The 23,238-nt window shown below is 41.8% G+C and overlaps 2 protein-coding genes across 2 annotated transcripts; one reads left to right on the top strand and one right to left on the bottom strand.

The window, feature by feature from the left end:
- The first annotated feature begins 319 nt into the window (after positions 1-319).
- Positions 320-12,072, top strand: LOC115408818 (NUAK family SNF1-like kinase 1). Its single transcript, XM_030119748.1, has 7 exons — positions 320-698; positions 4,808-4,928; positions 5,620-5,771; positions 6,959-7,024; positions 8,932-9,051; positions 9,259-9,391; positions 9,517-12,072. The coding sequence occupies exons 1-7, from the start codon at positions 453-455 to the stop codon at positions 10,695-10,697; spliced, it is 2,019 nt and encodes a 672-aa protein (XP_029975608.1). The 5' UTR covers positions 320-452; the 3' UTR covers positions 10,698-12,072.
- Positions 12,073-13,719: 1,647 nt separating this feature from the next.
- On the bottom strand, positions 13,720-20,294 carry LOC115408833 (deoxynucleoside triphosphate triphosphohydrolase SAMHD1-like). Its single transcript, XM_030119773.1, has 17 exons — positions 20,179-20,294; positions 20,073-20,105; positions 19,865-19,877; positions 19,478-19,638; positions 19,091-19,203; positions 18,387-18,460; positions 18,024-18,170; positions 17,842-17,942; positions 17,555-17,663; positions 17,383-17,474; positions 17,201-17,286; positions 16,259-16,371; positions 15,967-16,002; positions 15,801-15,884; positions 15,556-15,678; positions 15,220-15,372; positions 13,720-14,452 (listed from the first exon to the last, which is right to left on the bottom strand). Exons 2-16 carry the CDS (start codon positions 20,087-20,089, stop codon positions 15,277-15,279), a joined length of 1,365 nt encoding a protein of 454 aa, XP_029975633.1. The 5' UTR covers positions 20,090-20,105; positions 20,179-20,294; the 3' UTR covers positions 13,720-14,452; positions 15,220-15,276.
- Positions 20,295-23,238: the final 2,944 nt, after the last annotated feature.

The following is a 23,238-nucleotide window of genomic DNA, read 5'->3' on the forward strand; positions in this document are numbered from 1 at the left end:
GTATTTCTGTCGAGCACCCACCGCGTGGAAACATCAAAACACCCCCAGACATTTCTGTCTGGAGCGGTGGATTTGAGCGTCTGACCCGCAGGACATTCCTTGCGTGCCTTCCTCCCTCCATCCTCTGCAGCCCGGCCGGTCAAGAAGCCCCATGATCCGGGACGAAACCCCAGATGATCCCCAGTGAGCGCTAAGTGTCCTGGATGGCGCAGCAGGGAGGGGGAGGCTCCGCCCACCGCTCCGGAACATGTGGCTCTGCCGGTTCTTCCCTCCTGTTGCTGCTGCTGCTGCTGCTGACGGGAAGACGGAGCCCGCAAGGGGCGTAAACGTGCGCAGGAGGATGGGACCCGTTCCGTCCGTGCACGCGCTGTGAAGCCTCCCCGAATCGACGGCTCCTCGTGTCTGCGGTGCGGCGGCCGCTGACAGGTGCGCGCAGCGCGCGCGGGGGGACGATGGGCAGACGCGAGGCGGCGGACAGCAGAGGCGCGATGAACACCGGGGACCGGTCCGAGCCCGGCTGGGGCCACGGAGAGCAGTCCTCCCCGAGGATGATGATGGAGGAGCCCCGCCACGCGACGGAGGTGAAGAAGCACCAGCACAAGCACAACCTGAAGCACCGCTACGAGGTGATGGAGACTCTGGGGAAAGGCACGTACGGCAAAGTGAAGAGGGCCGTGGAGAGAGCGACTCTGAAGACGGTCAGTCCATCCGGCTTTTTTATCCCTCTTTATGCAGCATCATGTGGCAGATTGATGATGACTGACTCCTGAAACTTTTTCTACCCAATGCACAACTTATTGATAATATGATATGATAATGCCATGTAGATCCTCTGCAGCCTCTTTGTGTCTTTCTGTGTCAAAATCTTTAGTGATGTTGAAGTTTCTCAATGCCTGTGACTTCTGCAGATGTTTTTTTCAGATCAGTTTTATTTCTTCTGAATATTACATGTGTGGAGATATGTGTATTTTATGTGTGTGTGTGTTGAAGAAGCCCTCAGAGTAACTGACACCCAAAAACTGTATTTTCTTCTCCACTTCTGATGCTTTCAGCCATTTCAGAGGTGGAGTTTACATCCTGGGTGGTATGCCTGTGTGTGTAGGGGGGGCATGGTGCGGATGGACTGAGCTCAGCGGCTGATGTTGAGCACAGTTCTTGCTTCCTGTGCTGCCAGCCTGAGATTCCTTTTGTCTGAGTCACTCAGCACTTGAACAAGGGGATAAAATTACTACAATGGTGTAGTCCGGCAGGAGTCTGACCCCCTTTACTGCAAGCTTAGTGAGACGCAACTAATGCACACACACACACACACACACACACACACACGCACACACACAGACAGACATAATAGTATAATATGTTTCCATTTAACCTAACGTTGAGTATATCTAGGTTAAAAACAGAATGTGGTGCCAGATTAGTCTGAATAATCATGGGTTTATGTCTGCAGTCGGGCGTTAATCCCTCACTCTGGTGAGATCTGAGCACAAAGAGACACAGAGGCCTCATCAGCCTCAAATTCCACTTCTGTTTTTTTAGTAAACTAACACGGGGTAATCGGGATAATCTGTTTTTATCTTTACAGTCAGATTTGGTAAGTGAGACTTCTCACAATTCCACAGGGCAGAGACGGCGATGATAAGAGATCGGTGGGAGAATGTCTGGAGAGGAGGGTCGCTATGATTCGTGTTTGTGTGTGTGTGGTGTGTGTGTGTGTGTGTGTGTGTGTGTGTGTGTGTGTGCGTGCACGCGTAGGGTGAGTGGGTTCGGTAGGACAACGGGAAAAAGCTGGATTCCTTGAGCCGTTAGCCAGCACATACCAAGGATTCTTTGAAACAAAACCGACATTATTTTTGGAAACAAGACCAGGGAACTGTTGTGTGAGTGCGGGGAGGATTCAGAGGAGGAGGCAGTTTCAGAGGTTCAAAAGGAGGCGAAAAAAAAGAAGAAGCTGGCAGCGAGAGTAGATTTACATCCTTTTTGTTTTGTGTTTTATGGTTGTGGAATTTTTGTCTTCATGATGCTACATCTGAAGATTTCTGTCCAAGTTTCTAATGATAACACTGACTTTACATGGTTTGAATCACGTGTAATGTGTCTCAACATTGCTGTTGGGGTTGACTGTAACTTCGGCACAGAAAGAGATGAAAACGAACAATATGGAATAGCAGGTTAGAATTACATGTGTTTTCTAAAGACTGACCTACATTTTGTGGGATTTTCAATCATTTCTAAGCATGATTGTTGAATCGACATTTTTTTTTGGTGTGTGAATATCATGACATTTCCTTTTTTAGTTTAATCACAAATATATGGCTTTTAAAATACAGTTTCCAAAACAAAAGTACCGTACTCCCAACCAGAAGATTCATAAAGGTTTGTGTATTTCCTTTGTCAGACTTGAACAGCAGCCCACACAGACGTCTCATCAGTCTGCTCTGAGAGCGAGTCACTTCTCTTCTCTTCCACATCTACTATGAAGATTGATCTTCTTCTCATATCTGTCTGTTTATAAATCTGGAAACAACAGCCAGAGGGGAAAGAGCAGGCCTGGCTCAGTACCAACAGAAAAAAAAAAAAGAAAAGAACTAGCTACTCTAACTGATGGAGCAGCACAAGAAAGAATAAATACTTCATAAGCTGTGCGGTCGGTACCAGCTGAGCCTTTCTGTGTGGAGTTCCTCCGGAGGTTCCTCTGGATACCCTTGTTTCCTCCCACAGTCCAAAAACATGCACGTGGGGTTAATTGGTGACGTTAAATTGCGCTAAATTGTGAATGTGGGTGTGTGGCAGTCTGTGTTTTCCCTGTGATCGACTGGTAACCTGTCCAGAGCGTATCCTGCCGTCACCCACGGTCAGCTGGCGTCGGCTCCAGCGCCCAGTGACCCTGCACAGGATAAAGTGGAGTAGGCGATGGATGGATGGATGGATGGTGCTTCGGGTCTGTTCATTGCTTGACCTGTTTACAACATGCAGTTAGTGGCTAAAGCTTCGCGGCGAAGAACAATGCAGTCAGAACGTGCCCCAGGCCCTGAAGCTGCACCAGTGCAGAGCTGCACTTTGTGTGCTTCATCCTCAGTATTACAGTAACATCTCTGTAGATCACTCTGCAGGTATCGTACATCTGGACTGCACTCTCTACACTGGATGCACACTTCTCTGCTTCGCCCATTCTCTAATCGTGTAAACCAGCATCGGATTACATCTGCATGAATCACACGCCGCGCGGCGGCTTGTGTTTCCTGCAAGGATCAGGACGTCAGGCTGACATTTCACATTATTCCGACGAACAATGAGACATTGTTAGTGAGAAGGATACTTTCCGGGGTTATAATAACCCATGACGTGTTTATTGCATATTTGCATTCACAAGGGTGAGATCATGCAAAGCGCGCACATAACCAACCGTCCTCCACTCGCACGTGCCTCTTTAAAAAATGGCCCTGTTGCCCCGAGAGAGGGAACAATGCCCAGAGTGTGTCTTTATTCTCTGTGTTCTGCTGATCAGGTAAGCCTGCTAAGTCTTGGAGTCAGGGTGTAACGCTACCTTTTTACTGAATTCACATACTTTGAGATAATTAATCCGTTATTACATCCTACAATATCGCAACTGCTCACTGCAGATTATTTTGTATCCTCTTTTTATTTTGTTCCACAGATTTCTTCAGGTATTTCAGTCAGCAATATTCACAAACATGCAAGTCTGCTTTTTAATAATCCTTCAAAACTGGATTTTTTTGCAGGCGCCATATCACCCTGCAGTATTTGATATAAAAGACACAAATCTTAAAACAAAAAGAGAAGCCACCACCAGATTGATCTATCTGGCTGGTAGAGGGTCAGCTCTGTCCCCGGAGAGTGTTGGAGTCGTGTTGTGTAACCAGTTGTGGTTGAAGAAGCGTGTGAATTGTATCTTTCACTTTCTCATGGACGTCTTTCCGGCAGCTGAGAATGCTGGAGTTGTGACCCCGAGGGGAAAGGCGAGCTCGCTCACAGGAACACTGACATCACTGCGTCGCAGCGCGACACGATTCACTCTGATTTATTGAAGACAGTTATCTCCAGGCTCTTATAAAGAGAAAAATATAACATTTTCACATGCGCAAGCTTCGACGACAGTGAAGAAGCAAAGCGTCCAGCAGAATCAGAGGGTTTCTGCACTGTTACAGACCCTGCAGGAAGACATGGAGGAGAGACTACAGGACAGAGACACGTCAAGTTATAGACATACAGTGGTGACGTATGAATGTATGGAGGGAGTGAAGCTCTGTCCATTAAAACGTCTGAGAGCAGTATAAACCTCAGAGAATCTGGGATTTTGTTTGTGAGTCTGTTTTTGCGTTATCCCCGAAAGTAACTTCAAAGTTGTTGATGGGTTTGTGCCGAGGCCTGTTTTGTGTTTATTCCCATGTATATTCACGTGTTGAGGGTTACTCTGAGGTGCAGTGTCAGACCAGCTTTCAACATCTAGCCTGTAAAGTCCTCATAATCACCTTTAATACCCAAAGACTGCGTTTGTAAATGTGAGTGAGTGATTGCATCAGAGCACACTGTATGTGTTCAAGTCTTTGTTTTCATGGAAATGCAGTTCACAGACAGTCTGACCTTTACTTGTATTTATGTTTTAAAGAAATCACCCAGTTAAGGCCAGCGGTAGGTGGGCTGGTTGGCTTCTTGATGCGATATCCTCTGTGAGAATGAGCGACAAGCTTTTTATAAAGTATAACATAAGCTACTTTTTGAATTTTACTACCCTTCTGTACGCTCTCAGTGCATTAATATGTGGTTCATGTGTCTTCCCTGCCAGGTGGCAATCAAATCGATCCGTAAGGAGCGCATCACCGACGACCTGGACAGAATTCACATCCAGAGAGAGATCGAGATCACTTCCTCGCTCAGACACGCCAACATCATACGCTTCCATGAAGGTACCGCTGCAAACACACACAGATGCATATAAAGCCTATAACCTTGTCCTTTTTTTTATATAACATGTCTTCTAAAGATGGATTTTTAAGATGAAGTTATATTGTTTACTTGAAAAGTTGTGTTTAAAGACCAGGACTTGTTTCTTCTCGTTTGAAACAGCCCCGAACTCCAAAAACTGAGAAAGTCAAGTTAATGATCCAGAATGCTGGTCACTAAAATACCAACTAAAGCCCTTGGAAAGCAGTGTTCATGTAAATCTGCAGGAGTCAGCTAGTTAGAAAAACAATCTTGTGTTTGTGAGCCAAGATTCTTAATTCAAAACAATCCTGAGAGAATATTGAATTTGATCTTTAAAGGGATTTTAGAGAAAAATGCAACTGAAGAACACTATTTCTGTTGTGATTCAGTCAGTAGAGCGATCGCCTTCCGATCTTGTGGTTGGCAGCTCAAACCCCCATCTTGCCCGGTCCATGTGTCAAAGTGCCCTTGAGCATGACACTGAACAACTTGCATGGCAGTCGTCATCATTGCTGCGAGTGAATGTGACCGATGTAAAGTAGATTGAGACTTCTGAATGAGTAAAACCTTCAATAAAATCGGTTTGTGGAGTTTTGTCTTTGATTTTAAGTCACTGATATAAAAACGCCTGACGCCATGCGGCTGATCAATGCCTGTGTCCTGTGTCGACAGTGTTCGAGAGTCGGGATAAGATCGTGATAGTGATGGAGTACGCCAGCAGAGGAGAGCTCTATGATTACATTCAGGAGAGGAGGCGGCTGCCAGAAATAGAAGCCAGAGGCATCTTCAGACAAATCACATCTGCTGTCCACTACTGCCACAAGGTTTGCACATGCACACACAGTAAACACACACGCTCGGCGACTTCGCAGGAATTGAGTTCAAATTAGTGGAACGCATGCAGACACGTGCTGAATTGCATGCTGCTGTATTCATCCGGGCATAAGCAAATACTGTACTGCTAAATCCACCAAATCCTAATCCTAATACTGCAGGAAAAACTTGACTTTGGGTTTTCAGATCTCTCTGGGTTAAGCACACATTAGGTCTTGATTGCTCTCTCCGGTCACACACTAACACATTTAACAAGTATGTCGCCTCAAAGACCCTCCTTTTTCGTTTTCCATTAACATAAGCCCCAACAAAGGAACAGATTCTTCTTTGTTTCTTTGTGTTTATCGTTGAGTGCAGAGAATCAACAGCTGTGCCACAAAGCAGGAATTATGAAGGAAACATAAATCCTATTAGCGGAGAGGTGCGTTAGAGGAGAGCTGAGTATCTGTGCCTGACAGTCAGCTGAACTGGAAATGATTCACACACAGATTCCGTGTTTCTATCGGTCTTTTTTCAGCAGTTTGAATTCTTAAGGAATCCGTCACATGGAAATCAGAGGTTAGGGATTTTGCTCCTTTCGCTTGGTGAGGTGCAGCGGGGCGGATTTTGTGCTCCTCAAATATTGTCCCAAAATAGACACGAACATTCCAGCGTGAGTAAATTATTGAACGTGCCTCAGAGGTATGCAGGGCGCATGGAAAGAAGTCTTCAGGAGAAGAATGAGCCCCTTCAAACTGAGATCAAATTCAAATGTCACTGGAATCGTTTCCAGAATAATTCTGGGTTTCTTTTAAGCATGCTCTCTCCCTTTGCTTGAGCGCTGCGCACAAAACACCGTCAAAGGTCACGGGTCATTTCCTGCACAAAAGAACTCCCAAAGAAGATGTAATTACTGAAAGAGGGGAGGTTCTTTAAGAGAAACTGACAGCAGTGTTTAAGGTTTCTAGTCACACTGCCTCCTGGGTGGCCGCCCATCTATCGCAGCTTTGTCTCTTCAGTTACTCTCTACTTAACGTCAGTGCAACACTTCTTCCTCCTAAAGACTTCGCTCACAGGATTTAAAGTGTACACAACTGTGCAAGATGAATTATCTTAACGCTAACGTCCTCTTTTGCATGTAATTTTCCTTATGATTACCCAAGCGAACCACTTCACGTGCGTCTCTGCTCCTCCGCAGAACGGCGTTGCACATCGGGACCTCAAGCTGGAGAACATCCTTTTAGACCAGGATTTGAATGTGAAGGTAGGATCAATCAAAAGCACACAGACTGACACCACTGGTCACATTCACCCCCCCCCCCCCCCCCCCCCCCCCCCCCCCCCCACACACACACACACACACACACACAAAAAAAAAACAGCGTAAGCTCTAATATTTTTTTGTGCCTTATTTGGAGGTTTCTTTCCTTATATGGGGCAATGCCTGGCCAAAGAGGAATGCAGAGAATCCAGCGACAGTCGTTGTGCCAGTCCAGAGTTTTAAATGAATGTGTGTTTTGTCTGCAAGTCAAAAGAAATAACAACACGCTGACCTCTCAGCAGCTTCTCACTCAGTGCCAATCTAATCACCACAAGTTCGCCGCGCTAAGCTTACGCCGGATCTGTCGCAGGAAATGACAGAGGCCCCGTGCAATGCATGTCCATGTAACGCCTGTACAAATACTGCTCCATGTCACATTTGCAGGAAACAAAAACAGCAGGAGATTGTTAGGTAAGACATTATTTAAATCTGACATCACAAAGCTGCACAGTAGGTGGTTTGTTTTTATGGACTGTGAAAGTATTTAAAAATATCGATCGTTACATAAGTCAGAAAATAATAGACACTTAAAGGCATTGGTTTAGTGTAACTGACTTTTTGAAGAGGGTCTTTTGATAAAATGTTTACACTGTTTCTCCTGCTGCTCGATCATTTCCTCAACTTTTTAAATGCACTGAGACTTGGAATTCTGTTGACTGACAAAAATAAATTACTGTTAAATTAACACATAAAGCAATCAACCAGCACATCAAGATATCACTGAAAAACAAAAGTTGAATTGAAGTCTTTCACTAGTCGTCTTTTGTTGTTGTTGTCATTGTTGATGATGATGATGGCAGGATCTCTGTGTCTCTGCGGACTGCTGCTTTGCAGACCAGCCCATGTGGGTTGCAGACACGTGCATGCCGGAATTGTGTGTTTATAGGACAGTGTGTGTTATACACACACACACACACTCTTTCAACACAAGGAATGTTTTTGCTACCGGATCCACTACAGGAACCTCACAAATATGCATCTCTGATGTTTGAAGGCAATTTACATTGCGTTGCCACGCAGAAGAAAAACACAGTAACACTCTCAAACACACATTATTATTTGCACTGTATATGTACCACTGGCTGGATGGCCTTTATACACACTGCTTTTCCCTACGTGCTCTTCTCCGTGCTGCTGTTCCTTGGAAATAATAAAGCTGTCATGTTGAATATATTTAACACCACAGGCTCTGATAGTGGACCGGTTGTGCATGTTAATAGTCTCTCCAGATAGAGGGGAGACTCGGTATGTCTGTGTATGGCTCTCTCGCAGCCTCGAGTGAGTGATTGTTCCGTTACGTGAGTGTAAGCAGCCTGATGTTTTTGGCCCTCTTCTCCTCCCTCCCTCACACTGATACTGGCAAACTCTCAGCACGCCTATTTTTGGCTCCTTCAAAAGAAATAGCTTGGAGTTATTGTGTTTTTGCTGCATGATTAAAAGTCCGCAGTGCACACTCACAGCGAAGGAATCCGGACTGCATGAGCATGAGTGTGAGTGTTGAGGCGAGAACTCTAAAGGGCTGAGTGTGTTCGCTGCTTGGCCCGTTATGTCATGTATGTTAGTCACAAGCAGACAGAAGTCTGGATTTGGACGGGTGGGTTTGCTTTTTAGTTTGAATGCTGTGATGAGCTTATTTTGTACTCTCTGCACAACAACACAATACAGATTGTGCATTTTACATGTATACATATTCCCTTTCAAAGTGTTGAAATCGGAGTGCTGTGATCTACTGGTCAGGAGATACACGAGTGTCTCTTTGGAATATGTGTTTGTTTGCCAATGGTAGGATTCATATGGGGAGGGAATAACCAAATTGTGTTAATGATTTTACGATCTTTCTCTCTTTGCAGCTGGCAGATTTCGGTCTTTCAAATCATTTCCAGAAGGGCTCTGTGCTGCAGACCTACTGTGGAAGTCCGCTTTATGCTGCCCCGGAGATCGTGAAAGGACTGCCCTACCAGGGGCCTGAGGTGGGTCAGCACACTGTCTTGGGATATTGTTTCTAAACATTACAGATTTTGGTTGAATTTTAGTATTGAGAAAAACATCAGATATTTCAATTTTGTCCAAAATCTGACAAATAAACTATAAATTTTTCATCTTTAAGTGAGTTCTGCTGGGAGGATGGTATGAAGGAAAAACATTGACATGTCCTCTTCTGTGTGTTTGTGTGACAGGTGGACTGCTGGGCTCTGGGGGTTCTGCTCTACGCCCTGGTCTACAGCAGCATGCCGTTTGACGGGGCCAGTCACAAGAAGCTGACGGAGCAGATCAGCCAAGGTCGATATCGCAGACCCAATCCTCCCTCAGGTAACCCTCTGCAATGTCTACATTCTTACTTGTTGTTCTCACAGCTCTTGCATGTTATCGCTTTGGCGAGTTACCCGTGGGCTGTTTTGTTTTGTGAGAGGTAACTGTTGATGTTGTTCCCCCAGACGCCTGCGCTCTCATCGACTGGCTCTTGACAGTGCGTGCGGATGAGCGGGCCACGATAGAGGACGTGGCCAACCACTGGTGGGTGAATTGGGGTTATGACGAGGGTGTGTGCGACTGCCCTTCGTCCCCGCGCCAAGAGTGCCCCTCCCCGCTGCTGGCGCGCTACATCGACTGGCAGAACCGCGTCGCTGCGGCGGGCGGCCCGCCGGCTGACCCAGGCTGCCCATCCTCCGACACCTCCTGCTCACCTCAGCTCAGTCCAAACTCCTTTTACTTCACTTTACCTCTGAAGACCGACGGCGGAGGAGGGAGACCGCGTGGAGGCATTTTAAGCCTCAGGAAGTCGCGCAAGGAGAATGCAATTCCTCAGACGGCACTGGGTGCCTGCGGCGGCGGCGGTGTCTGTGCAACACTCGCTTCTTCCGCTGCAATTTCCCCCACTTCCACCACCGAGAGAAAGAAACCCAAAGGAATCCTGAAACATCAGAGGAGTTTAGATTCAGTGTTTCACAGCCCTCCGAAGGAGAACTGTCCCTCCCAGATGTGTAACGCTGGTTCCCAGTCTTATCGAACACATGCGCTCGCTCACAACCGTGCGGACGAGCTGTCCAGCAGCCATCCGCCTCCCTCTGCGTTTAACCAGCCTTCATCCAAAATGCCCAAAAAGGGCATACTGAAAAACCTATACGGGGAGTCCGGCTATGGCTCGTCCTCGGAAAGGAAAGGTTGTGGAGCCAAAGAAAGTGCTGAAGGTGAAATGTTCTCACGTAACGAGAGCACGCATACTCCATCAGCGGAGGACAGTCCCACCATGCGCACGGAGGCTGTGAGACGACGGAAGGGGATCCTGAAACGCAACGGCAAGTTCTCCCGCAGTCTGGACCTTCCCGACGGCGTCTACTCATCTCCCTCCTCAGCGCCTGGGATGTTCCCCGAGGCTCTGCAGCAGCTCCTCAGGACCGCGGGGAACGGCGAGGGCCGTCGCAGCCGCCCCTCCAGTGTGGTGAGCGAGGACAGCCTCCTCTCGTCTGATTCCTTTGACCTGCTGGATCTCAGCGCCCAGGCACGTCGACGCGTTTTCTCCCGCGGGATGCAGCACAGCGCCTGCAGCTCTGAGGAGAACCTGGAGGCCGACCGTGTTGTTGGAGACACACAAGGACAGAAAGAGATGCAAACATGAAAGAAGCAGCATTGTTGCTAAGGTTTTGGTCTCTTTTCTATATTTAGTGCCTTCCATTTTGAAAAGACTTATGAACTATGGGAAGGTTGCATCTTGAGTCTGTCCTGCAAGTTTCACTGTCCATGTAAAGCATTCTTTGTAAAAGTGAAATGTATCAGTCAACAACTGAACAGTATTATCTCTGTCAATAAGTGACATCTGATGGTTGTCCAGCATCTTCCAGTTTGTGCTGAGGAAAAAAAATTCTGACTTTAACCTCATCTGTTCAGATGGTTTGGTGTGTTTTCTGCGTTTGCATGTTGTCATCTGTGAGAAGGGATGAGGCTTGGAAGTATAAATCCTTTTTTTTACGAATGACACGTCAAGAAAGACATGCTTCCATAATCAGACTTTGAGCCTGAAAACCTAAAACTAAATCTGAAACCAGCCCATTGAATAAATAATGGAATGTTTTACACGATGGACTGAACAAGAAAAGTAAGAATTCAATATTTCCATGTTATATTGTGATCAACTCAATTACATTAACATAAAAAGATCACAAAAAACTTTGCATTTACTTCCCCATAACTTTACAAGAACCATGCAAAAAAAAAGAAAGCCAATTTATATTATGACTGAAGGAAATCTGACTCTTGTGAGTTTAGAGTAACAACAACCATAATGTTTCAAGCCTCATATGAAGAAGAGTAAATCTGTGAACAATAGTGAATATTAAGCACATACAAGGATGTTGCAAGTCTTAAATATTAACACTTTGTAGTGGTTAACATACAGTAAAGTCTTTGATTAGTCATGATGACTCTTGGAATTTGTATGAAATGTTGAGACTGAACTTGACACATTTGTGTACAACTCCATTACAGTCGGTCTTAAACTGTTCCTGAAACGTTTATATTCCACCTTCATAGAAATGCTGAGGAAAAAGTGTTTTTTTCACAAAATGTTGTCAATTACATGCTTTTATACTACACAATGTAGTATTGTGCACAATTTGCTCCTTTGCACCAACACACACAGTGTGAATAGCAGATGAATCACTTTGCTTTCTTACCGTGACGCCACCAGTGCTGCTGTCAATGTTTGAAGTTATGTTCACAGTAGAAACTATTTTCAATCTGTAACTTCAACACTGGGAGAACTAATTATTCTGTAATATGAGTTTAACAATCCCACACTGTTTTGTTTGTCATTGGAATAAAAATAAATTATGTGACACTGAATGTCTGCAGTGGTGAGAAAAGGGTTTGGATGGCAAGAAGCTGCATCTGGGAAACGTGCAAACAAAGCACCGCTGCTGTTTTCTGATCACAGTTTCACACCAGTCAACCTTTCATTTCAAATGTTGCCTCTCTTGGCAGAAAGAAGATAAAGAATGCTGTTTATGAAAATCTAAAAGCACAGCGTATTCTTCTTTTTCCAAAAACAGAACTGTGTTTACTTCTATTTTCAGGATGGCTCGTGACCTGAAGAGAGGAGATCCAGCAGAAGAGGCCAGATAAGGATTCAGTTAGACATTTGACAAACTCACTTTAAAAAGATTGCTTACATTTTGAAAACATTTTGTTTAAAGATGGATCAACAAATGAAGTGAGCAAAAAAAAAAAAAAGAAAAAAAAGAAGAAGAAGTAATGAACCGCTGCACGTGACACATGCAGACTTTCACTGTTGTTGGCTTTCACTAAAATACTCATGGAAACGTGCTCCTTTGATGGTGATGAAGAGAATCATCTTCTCTGTCAGGAGAAAACCTTGTGGCTGATGGTTGGAGCATTTTAAAACTTGTAGGCAAAAGCATTTAATAATAATAATAATAGCAATACATTTTATTTGTATAGCGCTTTTCAAGACACTAAAAGTCGCTTCACAATACAACAAGATAAATAAAACACAGCAGCATAAAATCAACAGAAGAAAAAAAGAAAACATTGAAGGTTTATACTTTCAGTATGGCTTGACAAAGTTCGTATGGTTTTATATTAATAAAGCCCATTAAAAATATTTGGCATGCTCCTATTTGTGGCATAACACTAAGGTGAAACAAGGTAAAAAAGCTCAAGGAAACTTGTTTGGACACAACTGTGCTCTAAGAGACAAATATGACTTATTTAACCCACTTTTAAGGTGAGTAGTGCTGGAGCTCCCCCTGGTGGGGAAAAAGTGGTTTATTTAGAGAATGTTTAAAAAATATTTAGTTTTTTTTTTTTTTTCCATTGGTTTGGCCCATTTCTTGAGACGGAATTTAAATTCTCAAAACAACATGGACAAACCTCCAAACTACTCTGCAACTGCTCACAACAGAAGAGCATTTTTCATTCATTTAATCACACTGAAAATATCAGAATACATGTCTCAATCTCTCAGAACATCTTTGTAAATGTTGAAGCACAGTCAGGTGAGATTTATCACAATGTCAATGTAAATATATCACGTCGATCTAAACTGATTGGTTGATGATTCTCAGTCTAGTGGTTGTTCTCTCCGAAACATGTCAGCATAATTTCATTATCAGTCATCACACACAAAATCATCTGTACAACTGTCAAAATTAGTCAAGAACACACTTCAATACCATGAATAAAATACATGAATCTGGTGTGAGGGTGAGGAGGGGGACCTGTTAAGAAGTGAGCTGAAACTCCAGATTAATTTACAGCACTGTAGACTACAAACAATTTTCCTTCTTCTTCTTCTTCTTCTTCTTTTTCTTTTTTGTTTTTTTGTGTTTATTTTACAGTATGTTGTCTTTGATGCATGGAAGCTACTTTGCGTGTGAATAAAAATAATTAGCTTCCTTGGCAATATGAGTTCAATATATGAAGTCAAACCTTGAAGGTTTTTCTGACCATAATATTCTTTTTCTTCTTCAGTTTCATCTACAACGTGTTTTCTGTTAGCTAAACAACCAAAAAAAAAAAGAAATAACCATAACCATTTCACAGCAGCTCACTCAATTAAAAATTGTCATCATTAAAGGAGGCGTAATTGCATTAATTTCACACGGACACACAACTTTTCATTTAGACCAGAGACCATTTTTAATAAAATCCTCTTAAATATGATTAACTACAGTCACAACCACAAATGATGTAAGAAGAAAAAAAATCACTCAATGACTAAATAACAACAATCCCATAAGTTCATCTCAACTGAATTTGTTTCTAAATTCTTAAAGTTCTTTTCTGAGAGCTAATTTTAAGTGCAAAATCTTTTAAACAAAACTGCATGCCGCCAGTGACAATAGAAAATTGATAATAAAGACATGAAAAGTGAGGTTCAAAAGCTACTTTAAAACATTCAAGACAGAATTCTGTAATCATGTCAAACACACAAAAATCTCCATGAAATCAGTCAAACTCAAACTGTTTCTATAACTGATGTCTACATTAAGCTACATGACTTAAAACCCTACACCACAAAACATTTAACATGCTTTCACCTAAAAATGTATCCTCAGTCAGACTCTGTTGCATGTGCTGCTCAAACTCAGTGATGATTGATCAACATAGCTGACTATAAAGGTAAATATAAGATAGAATGTTTCCTACTGATTGTCAAACCTCCAGAAAGATTTAATATAGTCTGCAACATAGGATGCTATAGATTCTTTCATGTTGAAAAAAAAAACAAAAACACTTTTATACCCAACATCATTTTTATGCCTGATGTTTACATCATTTTAATTTTATGTACCAAGTGTCAGAGTGTCCTTTCCATCAGTTTTGGTCTTCAGCTTCAGCATCTTCAAAAAGCAACTGTATTTAAAGAAAAGAACAAGTAAACGTTAGAGTATTAATAAGAGGATCGTTTAGTTTAAGTGAATTTTCAGCAGCTCTTTTGGCTGCACCAATGGTAACAACAAATGTCTATAAATTCTCCTGGAAATTTTGAAATTTTAAGAAGACTGAAAAGTTAGACGGTGAAAACTTCTTTCAATATTTTTTTCCATTAATTTTCTTGTATTGATTTTACAGTTGTGAAAAAAACTTTAAAATTTACATAAGAGAAAAACATCGTGGAATAAACTGTGATGGTAATGACAGATTAATTCTTTCTTCCGTCAAGGTTTTGTTAATTAAGAAGAATAATTTCGTGGAATAAAAGTCAATTCAATGCAATTCAGCTTTATTTATATAGAGCGAGTTACAACAGTCATTTCCAGACACTTATAAAGAGAAAGCCCAACAGATCCACATGAGCAAGCGTAAGCGAATGTGGAAAGGAAAAACTGTCTTTTAAAAAGAAACCCTTGCAGAACCAGGCTCAGAGGTGGCGGCTTTCTGCTACTCTGGTTGGTGTGAGGGGACAGAAAGAGAAGGAGATGGGACTGATTGATTGATTTTGTGAATCAATTCAGCAAATGAAAATCATTGAATCAAATTCAAAAAGACAAACTCAAACTGAAAGAGGAATGATGACCAAATAATTGTAATTCTGCAGTGAAACTCAGACACATTCTTTATAATCACTTTATCACCTACAAGTCACTAATGTGATTGATTAATCAAAATCCAAATATTACCTGGCTATCAACAAAAGTTGATTGTTTGCACCAGGCGGAGAATCTCCTCTTGGCCTCTCATAGCCTGTTTTGTGTCGTCTGATCATTCTCTGTGTTCTTCCAGTAAACTCTGAAGATCCTCTCACAAAAACGGTCTGGGAGAAGATTGGCTCTCTGGCAAAAAGCACATCATAAGTTGAAGAACTGAATTGTCAAAACAAACAAGAAAAAAAAAAAAAACACTTCCCCCCAAACATCAAGGGTGAATTTCTCATGCAGACGATGACTTCATTAAGTTAAATGTTTAGAAATGTATTGACAACAAACGTTTTTTAAAGACATTGTATTTTTCTTCACCTGGTCTTGCCGGATACGGAGGATACGGAGGATACGGAGTCCTGTCTCTGGTGCATCCTTTCGGTAGAAAAACACGTTGCGAACAGGATCCTCGTCTCCCCTCCCATAGTCAAAGACGAAGCGCTAAAAGACAAAATTGGGATTTAAAGTTTTATCTGTCTGAGCCTTTTGACAAGTAGGCAACATTTGCAAATAAAGAAACAAAGATATGTAATGAAGTGAAAGTAATTAAATCCAAAACTCACATGAACTTCAATGCTGTCACGAGGAATGACGTCTCCAGGAACAGCTTCCATTGCAGCTTTCAGGTCAGTGATCAGTTGGGTTTTCTGTACGATGGAGGACAAACCATGAGATTCAGTGTTATTTCTGCAGTGATAGTTTTAGTTGGAACTCTGTTCTTTGTCTTACCTCCTCCTCTGTTATGTGTTCTGACCGGTTGTTTCTCTTAAGTGAGAAAAGTTGGGATAAGACAGTGATTTATGAAACAGGAAGTGACAGTACATTAACATCAAACTCATTAGAGTCTCTTTTTACTTTATGCCGTTGTATTACAGTGTAATAGTATTCAATGTTTGCCCAGCTGTTTTCAGAGGGATTTTCAAAGGTGATGAAAATGCAATAAGATATTAGCAGTTTATCTGATCATTTGTTTTGTCTGAAGCTGAATGTCAAACTGATATAATATAATCTTATTGCATACCTTGGCTTCACCCACAAACTTGTACAGCTTTCTTTTGTGGATATTCCTTAAAATCTCCCTTGCTTCCTGCAGATCAGGTCCGGTGGAATGCAGAATTTTCTCAAACACTTCATCTACAGGACAAAACAGGAAATCAAAATGACCCATTAATGACAGAGAAACCATTGAACATTGACTTTGTACATGCTTTGGGCTCCTACCTTTAAAACAACAAACTATTCGATAAACACTTATTCAACACTCTTAACTTTATTGAGTAGCTACAATGATTTACTTGAAATGAGTGGAACCATGTCTGCTTGAACTTGACATCATACAAAGCCAAATAGAAATCAAAATGGATCACAGGGTCACAAGAACAGGCTGTCACACTGCAGTCGGTGCATGACAGGATTTTGTGCTCAACATCATGCACTCAAACATCTTGAATAAAGATACCAAATGAAGACATATTATTAATAGTCATATAAAATCATCATATCTGTAAAATGCAGATCTGATGTAAACACAATTTGATGTGTTGACAAGTTGCAAATTATATTTTGAATGAAGTTATCATTCCGGCTCCAAGTTCTGCTCCTTTCTGTCGTTTCAATGTAATATTATTCTATAACTACATGCTATTGATAATTGCTCCTCTTGTAACCTATGTACGCTCTGTTTATATATGAAATGTATGTAGATACAAGAAACTGTCTGTCCTATCTCCTTCTCTTTCTGTCCCCTCACCCCAACCACAGTAGCAGAAAGCCACCACCTCTGAGCCTGGTTCTGCAAAGGTTTCTTTCTGTTAAAAGGGAGCTTTTTTTCTTTCCACAGTCGCTTATGCTTGCTCATGTGGATCTCTTGGGTCTGCTCTGTAAGAGTGTCGAGAAACGACTATGTCGTAATTGACACTTCATAAATAAAGCTAAACTGAACTGAATTGAATCATCCAGTAACCTGTCAGGTTGGTGTATTCTTCCATGATGCTGATGGCTCCAGAGAGGTTGAGGATCGGGTCAGCTTTTACGAAAGCATCAGTGATCCTGGAGAGGCAGAACCAGTTTAATAAGCACTTGATCCATATCAGACAAGAGGCCAAACAAAGTGTTTGGTTACACTGACATAAGGAGGGAACTTACATAAGGTTCACATTTTGGGTCACTCTGTGTTGGCAGACTCTTCTGTGGAGACTGTACCTTGAGTAGAACAAGTCGTACAGATTGCCCACTTCCTGTCAACACCAGATTCTACGGTTTAGTCACAGCAAATCAAAAACTTGCTTGGAAGCTAAAAGAAACCAGGATTCATCACCGTTTCTCTCAGACAGATGTGATTCCTTCCATCCACCTTACACACCCGGGCAAACAAGAAGAAGCGGCGAAAGTCAAAGGTGTTCTTGAGACCCATGTGGAGGCAGTCTCTGAAATGAAACACAAAGAGGGTATGAACGAGTAGAATTGGTAGAAAGATAAATGAAATTGCTCTCAGCTCCAGATAATGATGCCAGACAATATCCACCTGTTTCAGTGGAGGCAAAAGATAATAGTTCACTTCTCAAAATCAAAACCTGAATGAATGTTCTATGAAACATACTGCACCTCTCCAGGTAGTCAAACTTGTCCACATCAATTCCACTCAGTTTGTTTGACACAATTTCATAGAGGAAAGACTTTTCCTCACCACGACCTTCAAAGGGCCACTGTGAAGGAAACACTATGAAATGAGACACAAACAGGACAGGCTACTGATTTCATGATATTATTCAAGAGTGGTCCTGTACCTTGTCCTGAACTTTCGTTGGATTTATCATCTCTTTGATGAAAGTCAGGTCCTCTTTTTCCAAGCGAATCTTCTCATCAATGATCTCATCTTCCAGTTTATATTCCTTCACCAAGTGGTCAAACAACTCTTGAGATGCTTTCTCATGCTGAAAATTATACAGATATTAAAAAGAAATTTGCACTTCCTACTCTTCACTTGTTGTTGTTCACAGTGTCCTTAAATTTATTTAAATTAGACAAATGTTTCTAGATGTAGCATATGAAAGCAAAGACAACTTGGTTTTCTAAATCATTTCATTATTTTGTTGACATTTATCACGTGGTTATGAATATGAACATCGGTCATTTGAAACTCTACTTACTTCCCACTGGTTTTGGCGTCCAAGTACCCTTGGAATGAACATTTGATCAAACAGGTGAGAAAAGGGCCCGTGTCCTAAACATTTAGGAATAAATTAATATTAACCTCAGTTGTTGTCTGTTAAATATTAAGGGTTAATAATGACATTTTGAAATATCAAACCAGGTCCTTCATTGGCAGAACAAACAATGACAATTCTATTTTTTTTCTCGTAACTAATTCATAAATCTTCAGTCTTACTTGCTGTAAAGTGTAAAGTAAATGCACCTGAAATAGAGACATAGATGAGACTCAAATAAATCCATTTCCACACCAGTGTACTCGTACATAATTTATTTTTCCCCCCTACAAACAGCCGTGATCTGAAGTGAGGAATTGGTGACAAATAAAAGTCTTCAAATGTCACAAGATATTTAACTTCATGCTTTCACCTGACACACATCTGTTTTGATTATCAACATGTAATCTGATGATTTGTTCTACTGCATGTGATGCTTCAGTTGTTTCATGATGTGAAACTACTCCTGCAGGTGTGAGTTTAGTTTCCTCTGATAGAAAGCTGAGTGACATGAGCCACGCTTGAACTGACTTGACTCAGTAAAGATGATCATTTTGGCTGTTGGCTTCTGAATGGTGCAACATTTCTCATGTCACTTTTAAATGTACAGAAATAAATTAAATTATGGAACTGAATGCATGACTTACCAAGATCATGACAAAGACCTGCAATTTGCACACAGAGGATGTCTTTGTCATCGATGAGCTTTGGGTGCCTTGATCTCAGAGCTTTTGCTAACTCTCCTGCTAAGTAGGCCACCCTGTATAACCAGACAAACAGCATGGAGAGAAAAAAAAATACAACTATACTTCATCTTCATTTATTTTGGTAGATTTTTACAGAAACTTCATTAGAACCACTTTCCAGTGGACGAGAGACTGGTACTTGTTGTTACAGCCATGTGAAGAGGATCTGATGAACAAAATTATTTACGAAGGTACACTTTCTGTTAATATTATACAAAAATATTTGACAGCTTGTTGACATATCTCAGATCATTTTATCAACATATTACTAAAAATGTTTGTACATACCCAATTGAGTGCTCAAACCGGGTGTGGTCCCCTCCAGGGTAAACAAAACTGGCCCCCCCAAGTTGTTTAATGCTTCGCAGTCTCTGGAACTGAGGTGTGTCAATGATTTTGACCAGGAGTTGGGGTAACTCTATTTGTCCATGGACAGGATCATGAAACACCTTTTTAAAACAACAAAAGTAAAATTAGACAAGGTCATCTCATATCCTCCTCAAAAGAGTGTCACCATCAGCTGTGGTTTTCATGACAGTTCTTTGCACATATTTCAACCAGAAGTCCTTCATCTCAAGATATCCTTATATTTTAATCGAAGCTAAAAACTCAGAGCTTTGATCTGAATCTCTGTTCTTACTCAGTGATGACATCTGAACAATTCATTATTATTACCTTTGTCGTCCTTCTGGAGTGGTGTCAAATTTCCAGTCATCAGGGTTCAATGAGAGAAATCGCATGAAATTGAGAAATTACATAAAATATTACAGATGCTTTATATGTTAAAGAACTATATTACCTTAAAAAAGTGTGTGTGTGTGTGTGTGTGTGTGTGTGTGTGTGTGTGTGTGTGTGTGTGTGTGTGTGTGTGTACTGTACTCACTGATCAGGAGTAGCCATGGTGGCAGTCTGATTCCTGGGAATAGAATGATAAGTTATTGGGCTTAAAAGAATAAACCCAGTTCAATCACCAAACAAAGAAAACTCACCCTGAAAGACACACTGACACTGGAATTTCTTCTCTGGTGCACTGCAATGTTCTTCACTCATGTGATAAGTTGTCGGATGTGTGTCCTGGTAATAAAAGACTATCAGAGTGTTCATACAGCCAATAAGGAGCTGACAACCAGAGGCAGTGTGATGATTAGGTGTTGATTAAACACAAAAAAAGACAAACCTCCACACTGTGTGCTTCACAGCAGAGACAGTCTGTCGCAATGGCGAGTGAGGAGCACTCAGAGGGGAAGCTGACATTTTCAATCTGAAAGTATGAGACTGCCCTCCCCTAGTGCAACCTGGCAGGAAATTGCTGCCAATTTGTCAGAACCTCAGAAAATAACCACAAACACTGCTAAATTAACAGCACATGCACCTTTATTAATCAATAAGTATAAAGTACAAAGTGCAAATAAAAGGGGAGTAATGGTGGGATGCAACCACCAAGCCGAACCGAACACCCAACAGTCCCCACTGTTTGGACCACATACACCAAATTTTAGGCGCCTTGTCTGAAGCCTGGTTCACTTTACAGGATTTTCCCAATCTTCCCCGATTCAGAGACCACACACTTGAAGACAACAGAAGACAGATCGCACCAGATTTTCTTCTACTGATCTTCTTTTTAGTGGTGTGACGAGATCTCACAAGAATAAATCATGACGATATTTCTTGTTTAAATGAAAAGCTGTATCGCGGGCACAAGGCAGAACCTATCATATTGTGAGCAACACCGAACGGAGCAGACAGCCTGGAAAATGTAGACAATGGACTAGTTTTTTCTGGCAAATACGGATGGACGCGGAGAACGTTTACGACAGTGAGCTTTCACAGGAGACAAGTAGGGGGAGCGCGAGAGCAACAGTTGCATAGTGCTGCTTTAAACCACCTCCTTCCTGCATTTGCCGGATGTGCATGTGAAGCAGTCCACACAGCGCACGGCAGCGTGATTGTTCCTGCACTGACAGTTCACCTGGAACATTGACCCGCCACTTTCACCTTGGCCAGTTATGGGAGATTGTCATGAAGAAGTTTTTTTTTCTTTGCCTTCTTGGCTCCCAAATGTGACTGAACACGCTCACTTGGATGCTTATCCATGGAGTCCAGCTGCCTCTGCTGCAGCCCAGTTCAGCCTGATGAAGCACATGAGCATCCAGCGCTGTCGTGTCCATCATGTTATAAAACAGCAACTGGCCATCGTTGTGTTCCTGACTGCACAGTGTAGTCTAGCATCATATGTTCTATCACATCCGCACCACATTTCACACTGCTGTAATCAGTCACTGTTTAGCTTCTTTTCTGGGGATCCCCCGTCTCAACCACGCAGTACTGAGGATGAAGACGGTCTTCCTACGTTTGGGCGCATAAACCGTCAATGTGGTACCAGAGGTTAAAAACACCTGAGTGCTGAATTCCTGCTGGTCCAAAGTCTCTTTGGCTGATTCTGGAAGCTTCTGACGAATTTTATGTTGAAGGTTCTTCCTTTGTCCACGAATGGTCCTATTAGTTTCTTCACCATATTTTCAGATAGTCTCTCCCGAGTATGACAAATTAAGACTCTCCATCTTCAGCGTAGGATTGTACTGTACTATGGTGGAGAGGCCTCCTGACCCCCTGACCTGTTCTTCACACCACACTGTACCAAACCTTTGCCTTTTCCATCGGCCCACTTTCCAGATTGCTTCTATTTTTTAGTGGGGATGAAGTCTCCCCATCTGTACGGTGGACATATTTTGGAGATGTGAGCCATGAGATTTCCAAATCCATTTCAAATATAACTCAATTATAACTCCAAAACAACTCAAGTACACCTAGTCTGGATTGATTTAGGATTAATATATTAATTTAGGTTTTTTTTTTTTTCTTCCGAAAACATAACTGCCTTTAATAAGCAAATGAAAATAGGATGTCTGGGAACTCTTACCAGAAGAAATGTCAGAGTCTGAATCCGGCTGAAGGTCTATGTCTTCTCCATCTGAGTCGCAGGGTTGACTTCGTTCAGAATCATGTCCAAAGCTGCTGATTGTTGGAGAGTCTCTGCATCTTTGCTTCCTAGTTGACAATCGTACAGCATGAAATCCTTGATGCCAGGGACTTTTATAAGTCATGAGCAAGATATTTATCCACTTTGGTTTCTTGGTTTATTCATTGCTCACAGCGAGATCCACCCTTCCACCATGCCACATCACACCCAGTAGAACTGCTTTTATATTTTCCATCTATCTATATATCCAATTTTTTTCGATATTTGTTTTCATCGTTTTCATCAGTATTTCTGTTTGCCAGTAACAAAAGCAAAAAAATGATGTGTAGATGAAGGTTAACTTTATTGAGGCTATTCAGATCACCCCATGTGTTATGTTTATTCTCTCAACGTAACCTTTATAAAGAAGGACAGACTCGCAATAAAGTTCAACCGCTTCTTTACTGCACGAGTGCCACATCACAAAGCAACATATTACCCCACTGGCCAAGCATAGAAAATATTGTATAGAACACAAAACACACAGTAGTGCTATTATACCACAAATAACATTTTTTTATTATTTGTCTCACTAAACTATTGGTTTAGTATCAATACATCACACCATGTCAACGGTCACACTTGAGACAAGAACCAACTTGTCTTCTATCCAAACCGACTGCTGGACATTACAATACTTTGCCACTGTTGGCATAATCTTTTAAAAGAAACAAACAGGCTGTTAATTTAAAGATAATGTCTGTAATTTTACAGTTCTGAATACTATTTAAAAAAAAAAAACAGAAAAACTACTGTAAAACATTAGTTACATTAACCATAAAAGAACAGTTGCTTTTTTGTTTTACATATAGCCAAAAACTGTTCTGGTGTCTGATGTTGACACTGTTACAGTAAATGTAATTGCATTACTTATGCAACACATTGCTCCCAACACTGGCTGTTGAGAGACAATTCATTAGATTTGAGCTGCTTATAACAAACATTGACAAATATTTTGCTTTGAGACATAATGCTACTCTTCACATGCACGTTCTTTGCTGAGGTTAAAGTCGTGCCTGTACTTCCATGT

This window comes from Salarias fasciatus, chromosome 20, assembly GCF_902148845.1.
Source record: "Salarias fasciatus chromosome 20, fSalaFa1.1, whole genome shotgun sequence".
NCBI classification, from domain to species: Eukaryota; Metazoa; Chordata; class Actinopteri; order Blenniiformes; family Blenniidae; genus Salarias; species Salarias fasciatus.

Coding starts and splice junctions, on each gene's coding strand:
- LOC115408833 (XM_030119773.1), bottom strand. Junction 17,664..17,841: donor AAGTTTGACTACCTGGAGAG/GTGCAGTATGTT, acceptor GTTTCATTTCAG/AGACTGCCTCCACATGGGTC. Junction 15,885..15,966: donor AACACATAACAGAGGAGGAG/GTAAGACAAAGA, acceptor TCCATCGTACAG/AAAACCCAACTGATCACTGA.
- LOC115408818 (XM_030119748.1), top strand. CDS start 453: ATGGGCAGACGCGAGGCGGCGGACAGCAGAGGCGCGATGAACACCGGG. Junction 9,052..9,258: donor TGCCCTACCAGGGGCCTGAG/GTGGGTCAGCAC, acceptor TTTGTGTGACAG/GTGGACTGCTGGGCTCTGGG. Junction 9,392..9,516: donor CAGACCCAATCCTCCCTCAG/GTAACCCTCTGC, acceptor TTGTTCCCCCAG/ACGCCTGCGCTCTCATCGAC.